The sequence below is a fragment of the Gossypium raimondii genome, chromosome 9, assembly GCF_025698545.1.
Source record: "Gossypium raimondii isolate GPD5lz chromosome 9, ASM2569854v1, whole genome shotgun sequence".
NCBI lineage: Eukaryota > Viridiplantae > Streptophyta > Magnoliopsida > Malvales > Malvaceae > Gossypium > Gossypium raimondii.
Window position 1 is genome coordinate 26,594,227 of NC_068573.1, and position 11,769 is coordinate 26,605,995.

Sequence of the window (11,769 nt, forward strand, 5' to 3'; positions counted from 1 at the left end):
GTATGGTAGTTAGTTTCGGTTGGTTACTTAAAACCTTCCAGAAACCTCTAACTAGTTTTTCTTTTCAGTTTTGTTCTTTCTTTTTCTACTATCATTGCAGCAAAATAGACTTTTAGCGGCGTTTTTAAGGCTTATAGCGGCGCTTTTAAGTGCCGCTAAAACAAGCACCGCAAAAAATGCCGCTATAAACAACGTCGCTAAATTTTGTGGTGTTTATGTGAAAAAAATGTCACTATAGAACATGATCTTTAGCGGCGCTTTTATAAAAAACGCCGCTAAAGAACATGACCTTTAGTGGCTCTTTATCACAAATGCCACTAAAGAACATGACTTTTAGCGGCGCTATATCACAAACGCCGCTAAAAAACATGACCTTTAGCGGCGCTTTTATCACAAACGCCGCTAAAGAGCATGACTTTTAGCGGGATTTTTTTCACAAAAGCCGATAAAGAACATGATCTTTAGCGGCGCTTTTATCACAAACGCTGCTAAAAGTACCGTTCTTTAACAACATTTATGAAAAAATGCCACTAACTTTGGCAGATTTGTAACATTCAATTTTCATCCATATACAACCCTTCTTGTAGCATGAAATCCAACAAAAAATAACAAATCTAAATGAAACTTCAAATTCAACGAAAGATATATGATATAAATTGATAACTGAAGTATAATTCAAAATATTCTTATAATAATGTGAAAAGTTACAATGTAAAAATATTCTCTTTTACAATTATTGTATTAGTTAATGTTAAAAAACTAACTAATACAATAATGCTTTAAAAAACTAACTAATACAATAATGCTTTAAAAAACTAAATAATACGATAATGCTTTGATATGCATAACGTACATAAGTAAATAGATATATCAACCTATTGGCACTAATTCAGCAATAATATTTGCTCTCTAGAATGACATTCCTGCCTTTTGGTCCAAGAGTGACTCCAACCAAATTAGCAAGGTTGTTCACACCAGTCTACAACAAAAGAACATGAAGTAAGCTAGAGCAAACATATAAAGGCTGTGAAGTTCAGTTGAATACTTAACCAGTTAGGCAACTTTTTAGCGTTTGAAACAATGACTCACTTGTAATTTCTTTATGGCTGACCCATCCTTATTGAAATGTAGCTCTTTTGCTGCAGAAATCTTGGGCAGACGAGATCTTCTAATAACAACATTTCGTCTACTAAGAAATGAAGATGAAGAAATAGATGCTAAAGATGGTAATCTGTTGGAAGAAGATGAAAGCTTCTTATCCATGACCAGACCATTAGGTGCAACGAATGAGCCAACTGATGACATGGTTGTGAAAGTGGATGCCATCTTACTCTTTTAATAAGCTGAAAAAATATTCAAAACCATGGTTTTAGAATCAAGGTTACCTCAAATGAAAATTGATGAATAAAATTTTTTTTTTCAAATATTTTAATTTCTACAACTAAAACACAATAAAAAAAACAAATGAAGGTAAAATTCACAGGTAAAACAAATAATTTTTGAAGCATTTCAAGTTTTAACAAAGTTCAAATATAAACGAAGGGATTTTTCTAATATTTTCATTTTCTAAAACTCAAAAATAATAATTAAAATATAAAGCTAAAATATAACCATAAAAAAATTTAAACAATTCGAGATGTTTTTTAAGAAAACTAGTTAGGGAAACATAGGAATAAATACCTTAAATTTGCTCAAATTCGAAGCAAAATTTTGAAAAAAAAAAGAAAAAGTAAATTAGTACCGAAAACAAGAATGATAGAGAAGCCATGAGAGATGGAATATTGATTCCGAATATAGTGACAAGTGGCAAAGCATTTGTGTCAATCAAAGTTCACAGCTATGCGAAGGACAAATGCTCCATAAAATAGAAGTCTAAACTTAAGTCAAATTTTCTTTATAGAGCAGTTTTAAACAAAATCAATTAAGAAAAAAAAGAAAAATGGGGAAAAGAAAGCCAACAGCAATTACCAAGGAATAGAACCCATTTTTTGCAAAATATTAGCAAAAACTAACTGTAATAAAGCAATCATACAAACTTATTACCCAGATTTGCCGACTATGAATACATCATAATACATAAAAAGCAATCTTTAATAATCTCATACACCTCAGAAACCAGGGCAAATGTTTAAAGCAATCTTTAATTTTACTTATAATTTCTTCAAAAATTTGAGACATTACACTACACCAAAACAGGCTTTTAGTGGCGTTTTTAGCGGCGTTTGGATAAAAAATGCCGCTAAAGTTCGATCATTAGCGGCGCTTTATGGAAAATGCCGCTAAAAATAAGCATTAGCAGCGTTTTCCAGAAAGCGCCGCAAAAAATCTAAGCCCAACGACGCCGTTTTTTGAGCTTTCGGGGATTTAGTGGCATTTTTAAGAAAGTGCCGCTAATGCTTAGGGCTTTAGCGGCGTTTTTGAGAAAGCGCCGCAAAAAACCTAAGCCCAACGACGCCGTTTTTAGGAAAGCGCCGCTAATGCTCAGGTCTTTAGCGGCGTTTTTCGGGAAACGCCGCAAAAAACCTAAGCCTAAAGACGCCGTTTTCTGAGCTTTCGGGGATTTAGCGGCGTTTTTAAGAAAGCGCCGCTAATGCTCAAGTCTTTAGCGGCGTTTTTGGTAAAGCGCCACAAAAAAACCTAAGCCCAACGACGCCATTTTTTGAGCTTTCGGGGAATTAGCGGCGTTTTTAAGTAAGCGCTGCTAATTCTCAAGTCTTTAGCGGCGTTTTTGGGGAAGCGCTGCAAAAAAACCTAAGCCCAACGACGCCGTTCTCTAAGCTTTCGGAGATTTAGCGGCGTTTTCAAGAAAGCGCCGCTAATGCTCAGGGCTTTAGCGGCGTTTTTGGGAAAGTGTCGCAAAAAAACCTAAGCCCAACGACGCCGTTTTCTAAGATTTTGGGGATTTAGCGGCGCTTTTAGGAAAGCGCCGCTAATGCTCAGGGATTTAAAATATTTGTTAAAAATGGAAAAGTTAAAATACTATTATTTAAAATAATTTTAAAGTTTTTTGGATACATTACTGATTTTTTTAGTTTATATATTAAATAATTTCTTATATAATCGTAAAAGAGATAGTATTAATTTTAAAATATTGAATTAATTATCACTATAGTTTAGGATATATGGTTTAGAGTTTAAGGTTTAGGTGTTACCATTTTAAGGTTTATGGATTATAGGTTTAGGGGTTATGGTTTATGGTTTAAAAGGCCGGGGTTTAAGGTTTAAAGGTTATGTGTTAAGGGTTTATGGGTTTAGAGTTTTAGGGTTTAAGTTTATGGTTTAGGGTTTAGATTAACTATTGTTTTCTAATCTATATATTAACTAATTTCTTATATAATTGTAAAAGATATAATATTAATTTGGTTCTTCAAAATCGTGTGAAGATTTGGTTCTTCAAAATCGATATAAGCTATATCCAAGGATATCCCCATCTTATCCCATCCCGGTTCAGTATTTTTATCCAGTTTAATTTTTTGCGTGTTTTGCCTTGCCCCCGCCATGATCAAATAATTTATATATGGATTTAGGGATTATGGTTAATTTAAGGGTTAGGATTTAAGGTTTAGGGGTTAGTAGTTAGGGGTTAGGGGTTAAGAGTTAGTGATTTAGGGGTTAGGATTTAGGGATTCAAGGGTCGAGTTAGGGTTTAGATTAATTAGTTTTTTAATTTTTATATTAAATATGTTTTTATATAATTGTAAAAGAGATAATAATAATTTTAATATATTAAAATTATGAGTATAGTTTATATTATTTATGAGATATATAATAGATAGACTTTATGTATATTGAATGGCTAATTTAGGGTTTAAGGTTTATTTGAGATTTATTAAATGATACAATTTTATACAATTAATTAATACTTTTATATTTTAAAATATTTGATATGGATATATAGGTAATTATTTAATTTGGATAGGTCCAAATTATAAGAAAAAATACAAAATAAAAATGAAATAAAATGATATGGCTATATAGGTAATTATTTAATTTAGATAAAACTAACTTAATAATTAATTACAGTCATTTTATCATTTGTTTTCTTATTAAAATGTTATTTTGTTCAAAATAAAATTATTTTTTGCGGCGTTTTTATAAAAAACTCCCCAAAAAATAATTTTACTTTAAAAAATAGCGAGATTTTTAGCATAGCAAAACTATGTCGTTTTATTCCAAATGAAATATTTTTTTGCTGCGTTTTATATAAAAACGCCGCAAAAGGTGAGCAATAGCGGCGTTTTTTATAAAAAATGCCACAAAATAATTTTACTTTAAAAAATAGCGAGATTTTTAGCATAGCAAAACAGTGTCGTTTTATTCCAAATGAAATATTTTTTGCGGCGTTTTATATAAAAACGCCGCAAAAGGTGAGCAATAGCGGCGTTTTAATAAAAAACGCCACAAAAAATAATTTTAGTTTAAAAAATTAGCGCCATTTTATATAGCAAAACAGTGTTGTTTTATTCAAAATAAAATAATTTTTTGCAATCAAAAAACAATTTCACTTTGAAAAAAATTGCGCCATTTTATAGTTTACTTTTCTTTTTAGTTTTTCTCTCTTTTGTAAACTTATCTTATGTGAATAAGAGTCTATATTCCCTTCCGCTCATACTCTCAAAAATCCCTTACCTCCCTTCCCCATCATGGCTTACATCATCATGATTTCCACGTTTCCAATCTTTTTTGTTGGTATGTGGATTATTCATTAGGTTGCCATCTTTGTTGACTTCAACCCTCTTGATAATTTTTCTGATGTATGACTTTTTGTCTTCATCTGAATATTTTAACCATCATAATGAACTTTAGATATATCTTGATGACAATTTTCCCATGCGCTTCTGATTTGTTGCAGAATATGAGGCGGGAAATCATTAATATCCATTTCTGCTATCGTCTTTAATAGTTGAATGGATAATATCGAGTCCGATGTAGATTTAGGTTTATATTTTTTTACGTTTTTTATAGGTTTTAGGATATATTTGTTTACACCCAAATTCCCATTCATTTTCTAATATTTTAGAACAATATTTATAACCTAATTTATTTTTGACTTGTTTAGCCGCTTTAGTTTGCAAGCAGTGCAAAGTTATTCTTTCTCTTGCAAAATAAATTCTATTTCCTATAGAATCTAAATTTTCATAGGAAAGCCCAGATGTTTTACTGTGCTTTTCTAAATAAGATATTTTGCAAGAGAAAGAATAACTTTGCAATCGCTTGCAAACTAAAGCTGCTAAACAAGTCAAAATAAATTAGGTTATAAATATTGTTCTAAAATATTAGAAAATGAATGGGAATTTGTGTAAACAAATATATCCTAAAACCTATAAAAACGTAAAAATATAAATTTAGAAAATGGAAACCGGTAATAAAAAATTTCGGTCAAAGTCAAAAGTGGTAAGGAAAAGTCTTCCAACCAAAAGAAACAAATATGTAAATGTTAGTTTTTCAATTCTAGGGTTTCTAGAATTTTCTAATAGAAATATTTTTCTTTTTATCGAATCAAATTTATAAGGACTAATTTCTAACTCTTGCTTTTCAATACTATAAATTCTTTTTCTTTTGTTAGAAAAGTTTTTGACTATATGATCTATTTTAGTATTTTTAAGTTCTTTAGAAGTTTTTCTTCTAGAAAACTTATTTTGTTATGACCAGAAAATTTTTTATTTTCTAGTTTCTTTTTCATAACCATTGGGTAATTTAAAGCATTTGATCCAAGTGGTTGGTTTACCATTGGATAAGACACATAATATCCTTGGTTAGGATAAAATAGTGTTTGTTGTGCAGGTACAAATCCTTTTTTGGATGTTGATTCTGCTTTCCCTTTGATGGGTTTTTTGTGAACGGTTGTCCATTCACCAACTATTTCTTGATGTAATCTCAACAACATGCAAGAGGGTTGAAGTCAACAAAGATGGCAACCTAATGAATAATCCACATACCAACAAAAAAGATTGGACACGTGGAAATCATGATGATGTAAGCCATGATGGAAGAAACCATGAAGGCTAATCAAAGACATCCAGATGCAGACAACAAAGTCCTGCAACGTGAAGTCTGTCATCAAACCAATGATGATGTAAGCAATGATGGAAGCAACCATGACACAAGCAAGTGATGGAAGCGGCCATTAATACAAGCATGCAAGGTGGAAACAACCAGAGCCATGCAATTAAAGTCACAAAAAGACAAATGCGACGTGGAAGCAGCCACATCCATTTGAAGCCGAATCCTTATCAGAAACACTGTTCGGGATTCAAAACACAATTGTATAGAATTTTTAATCTCCTCTATAAATAGAGAGGAAAGTTCAATTGTATAGGCATCGAAAAATATATAGTTTACTTTTCTTTTTAGTTTTTCTCTCTTTTGTAAACTTATCTTATGTGAATAAGAGTCTATATTCCCTTCTGCTCATACTCTCAAAAATCCCTTACCTCCCTTCCCCTCCCTCGTCTGGTATCAGAGGTGCCGGTGTAACGAATTTCTGGAGAAATATTATCGTAATATTATAGTAAGTTTTTATCTTTGATTTACATTTCTTTTTGTTTCAAGATTATTTGTTTCAAAACCTATATCTGTTAATTTGTCTTCTTGTTGCCGTTGAGTCTGGGGTGGACGTTTAGGCGTTTGGTGAAGACGTTAGGATTACAGGCTGGTCTTAAGTACCCGAAGCAAATAATATGGAGCAAATCGAGTGTTAGTTTAAAGATAAAACTTGTGATCATATTACGCATATAGACTCTAGAAATGAAAATAACATTTCATCTCTGAGTAAGGGTATTAATAGTCTTGTTGATATGACTTCTTTTTATTTTGGTAGGTTATTTAGTAAGGTCAATTCGGTTGAAGAAAAAATAAATAATTTAGGTAATATAAAAGATTTAGACTTAAACCATGAGTCTAAAGAAATATTAACTAGTGTTAATAGTAAATTAGATCGGTTTTAAATAATAATAATATCGAGTCCGATGTAGATTTAGATCCTTTATATTATGGTAATGGTAAAGATCATATTTTAGTTTTATCTCAAGAAGAAAACACTTCTTCCGATGAGTCATCTTCTATGTTAAAAAATTATAAAAACATAAAAACGTAAAAAGAAGATAAACAAAAGAATATGATTTCCAATCCTATAAAACACTTATAGAACATTGGAAAGAAAATTTACTACTACCAATGATCAACTTGAAAGAGTTGAATATTTAAAACTAATAGAAGAACTTTATGAAAAACATAAAGATCTTTTCAGTATGTTTAATTATCATTATATGTTAAAATATGATGATAGTAGTAGTTCAAGTAATTCTGAAAAAACAGAATTATTTAAGAAACAATCTGATGAAGAAAAAACTTCAATAGATCAGGATGAAGATATAAAAGTCTCAACCTATAATTCTGATGAAGAAACAACTTCATCTGAAGAAGAAACTATAGATATTCTAGAACCCATGGATACTGAACCACCAGATCCTCGTGGAAAAAGGAAGTTAGAATCTGATGGTCTAACAGATGACTATCTTAGATTTTCTAACAATGATTTTGAATTAGATAATGAAAAATTTAGAATCTTTGGTAACAAATCCGAAGATATAGCTACTAATGATGTTAAACCTGAACATTTAGGAGAAACATCTAGTCAACCTGTTCAACAAAGAATAGATGACTTAAATAAAAGAAATGTTGCTCAAGGAGGAATATATTTAGATTTGACTAATATTTCTATTCCAGACTATGAAAAAACCATAGAAAATTGGGCACAGTCAATGACAATTGTTGTAAACAACAACACATGGTCAAAAGAAAAGTTCTTAAATTATTTTGTAGGAACTTTTCAAGGGGATGTTCTTCAATTTCTTAGACGATGGGAAGAGTCTGAGAAAGGAAAAGAACAAAAAGAGTTATTATTAAGTCAAATAGAAACCCCTAAAGATCTTTTGAAGGGATTAACCTCAATTCTAAAAACAGAATTTTGTGGCTATTTTGATAAAAAAGATCAAGATAGTGTTGCTAGCTATATCCTTTCAAAAATTAAATTATGTGATATTAGATATTTGGATGAATTTTCTAAAAATTTTTTTCACGAATATCAGAAATTAAAAAATGAAAATATAGAGTTTTGGAAAAACCAATACTTTCATAAATTACCCCCACCTTGGGATGAGATATGTATAAACAAATATGTATCTTATTTAGAAAAGCACAATAAAACATCCGGCTTTCCTATGAAAATTTAGATTCTATAGGAAATAGAATTTATTTTGCAAGAGAAAGAATAACTTTGCAATCGCTTGCAAACTAAAGCGGCTAAACAAGTCAAAAATAAATTAGGTTATAAATATTGTTCTAAAATATTAGAAAATGAATGGGAATTTGGGTGTAAACAAATATATCCTAAAACCTATAAAAAACGTAAAAAAATATAAATTTAGAAAATGGAAACCAGGTAATAAAAAAATTTCTGGTCAAAGTCAAAAAGTGGTAAGGAAAAAGTCTTCCAACCAAAAGAAACAAATATGTAAATGTTTTATTTGTGATGAAGAAGGTCATCTAGCTAACAAATGTCCTAATAAAGGGAAAATGCTAGAAAATGATCAAAAATCTTGAAGAACAAGATTTAGAAATATGTTTCATACAGGAAACAAATCCTAATGAAATATTATATGAATTAATATCAGAAACTGATTCTGATGAAGAATATATTTTTATGCTTAATATAGGAAATAATTCTAAAAATCAATTAGAAGAAATTCCTAATTCTGAACAACGGAATATTAAATTAGGAAGTCTAATCGGAGAAGAAAAAGACTTTTCTGATGAAATGATAGAGAAGATTAACAAAAATCATATCTCTAAAGAAGAAATTTATAAGATCTCTAAGTTCAAAATCTGGACACAGAGACACATAGAAAAAATTAGCGGTAATACAATCGCTAAAGATACAAGAGGGGGATTAACAGAAATTCCACTCTTTACTAAAGAAAAAATTAAGAAGATTAAAAAGAAATATCCTCAGGTTAGATATATTCATTTAGGGATAATCATGATTACTATTAGAGCCTTATTTAGAAGAGGACATGATATTCCTATAATTGCTGTCCTTTTAGATAAAATATTTGAGAATCCAATAAAAGCACTTATTGGAGGAATTCAGTCTAATTTACATACAGGTGTAATAGGATTTAAAGTTAAACACAATTACTTTATTTCCATTACAGATGCTCTAATAGAAGAGTGTCTTTGCCTTAGAATTCAGACAAAAAATTCTGATATTAATGATTTAGCAGAAGATCTAGCAATCAGTTGGACTTCTATTAATGAATATACAAATACTGCTGAAGTAGAAATAAAAGAGATTAATAACAAAATTATTGAACTCTTTGAACCAAACCGGTTCACTACTAAAATCCAGCCTAGATTATTAGATATAAGAGATCTGTCAATTCCAAGAGATTGGATGATAGATAAAATTAATAATGCAAGTACTTCTAAACCAGTAAGTACTATAGAATACATGTCATCTTGAAACAAATTATATTTTAAAAATAATTGTATAACCAATACAAATGAAAATTTAGTTTTACCCTCTTGTTCTCAACCCGAAGAAGAAGAGGATAATATTAGTACAAACAGTACACCAATAGGAATTAAAACTGTACAAATTCCTATATTTCCTACTGAACCCAGTACTAATTCTAGAAAAAGTAGAATGGAAGAAATACAGGTTTCAACGATTGATACAAAGTCAAAAGTTGGAATAATTATAAGAATTACATTCCAGTTTAGTAAATATAAACTATATTCTCTAAACGCTATGATAGATACTAGAGCTACAATCTGTAGTTGTAGAATGAATGCGATCCCTGCAGAAAAATGGGAATTAATGAGAAAACCTATAATAATAAAAGGTATAGATGGTAATAAAACCATTATTAATTATAAAGAAAAAAATATACCAATCTACATAAACAATGTTAGATTTGTAATTCCTAAAATTGTATGTTTTCCTAATATGCAAGCAGATATATTATTAGGAAATAATTTTATACTTAGATATTTACCTTTTACTATTGACAAAAATAGTATTTGGTTATCAAAAGAAAAAGATTTTATAAAAATACCTATTGAAAAAAATAATAATAAAGTTGTGTGTAATACAAAATTTACACCTATTAAATTAAATAATTATTCCTAACAATTGCTGATTTTTTAAGCAGGTCTTATGGATAGAGGTAAAAAACCTCTACATCAAGAAATAGTTGGTGAATGGACAACCGTTCACAAAAAACCCATCAAAGGGAAAGCAGAATCAACATCCAAAAAAGGATTTGTACCTGCACAGCAAACACTATTTTATCCTAACCAAGGATATTATGTGTCTTATCCAATGGTAAACCAACCACTTGGATCAAATGCTTTAAATTACCCAATGGTAAATCAACCGATGGGAAATACTTTTTCATTGACCCCAAACACGGTGAGTCAATTACAATGGTCCCAAAATCCGAATTCAGTATCACAAACAAGTTATGCTGAAGTCATTAAGGGAGCAGAGAATTTGTTGAATCAACAACAAATTCAAGAATTAAAAGATCTTTCAAAAATTAAAGATTTTTATAATCCTGGTTTATCACCAGAAATTTATGATTTTATAAATGAAATATGGAAAACCCATGTTTCACAACAAAGAGCCAATTTCCGTAGAGCTCTTACCAGATTTTCATTATTTTTAGTTGAAAAAACAACTAAAGAGAATGAAGCTGAAGATTTATTACTTAAATCCATTTTATATAGAGAATGGGATGAATTCGGTTAGAATTCATTGATATTAAGGAAATAAACAATCTTCTTGATATTTTCCAATATTTTATTCATAAAGGAAAAAAAATCCTATTATGAATAAGGTATTCGTAATTTGTTTATATAATAAATCTAGACAAATTACACTTTGAGAAATATTCAACAAAATTAATGGAATTATCGTAATCAATGATTCAATTCCAAAAAGCTTTTTCTGAATATTTTCTACAATCTTATGTTTTACAAATTTTATTGAAATAATTGTCCAACTATAAAATATAGATTGGATCACGAACCATTTGATATAACCAATATTGAATGGGGTTTTGTTAGAGAAATAATAGTACAAAATTTCTCTTTTCATCTTCTATTAGATTTTCCAACAATAGTAAAATCCTTTTTACAAACCATCATAAACAATGATGATTTCTTTTACTATTTTTATATTCAAATTAGTACTTTTATAGGTATTTCTGAAAAAGAAAAAAATTTTCAGCCATACCAAATATGGTTTATTCATACTATGCTTGATAGTCCTCGATTATCAGCTTTAAATGAAGACAAAGAACACCTGGCAAAAACAATTGACAAGTGTCAAAAAGATCCAAGCTATTATCAAATCCAAATCGGAATTGATTTAATGGCTAAAGCCCGATATCTTCTTCAAGAAAGAAACTACTACATCAGAAATGATGGAAGAAGAATAATGGCATATTATTCTAGAATTGGTGATAAAGATGAATAATCCATTCAACTATTAAAGACGATAGCAGAAATGGATATTAATGATTTCCCGCCTCATATTCTGCAACAAATCAGAAGCGCATGGGAAAATTGTCATCAAGATATATCTAAAGTTCGTTATGATGGTTAAAATATTCAGATGAAGACAAAAAGTCATACATCAGAAAAATTATCAAGAGGGTTGAAGTCAACAAAGATGGCAACCTAATGAATAATCCACATACCAAC

General features: G+C 29.8%; 1 protein-coding gene across 3 annotated transcripts; it reads right to left on the reverse strand.

Annotated features, from left to right (window-relative positions):
• Window positions 1–704: 704 nt before the first annotated feature.
• Window positions 705–1,835, reverse strand: LOC105798435 (chaperonin 60 subunit beta 2, chloroplastic). Of its 3 annotated transcripts, none has more exons than XM_052620417.1 (3): window positions 1,742–1,835; window positions 1,090–1,343; window positions 705–979 (listed from the first exon to the last, which is right to left on the reverse strand). In XM_052620417.1, the coding sequence occupies exons 2-3, from the start codon at window positions 1,324–1,326 to the stop codon at window positions 890–892; spliced, it is 327 nt and encodes a 108-aa protein (XP_052476377.1). In that variant the 5' UTR covers window positions 1,327–1,343; window positions 1,742–1,835; the 3' UTR covers window positions 705–889. The 3 variants fall into 3 exon arrangements, with proteins under 3 accessions (XP_052476377.1, XP_012483947.1, XP_052476378.1); XM_012628493.2 differs by having other exon boundaries at window positions 1,681–1,829; XM_052620418.1 differs by lacking the exon at window positions 1,742–1,835 and having other exon boundaries at window positions 1,090–1,622.
• Between the last annotated feature and the right edge of the window lie 9,934 nt (window positions 1,836–11,769).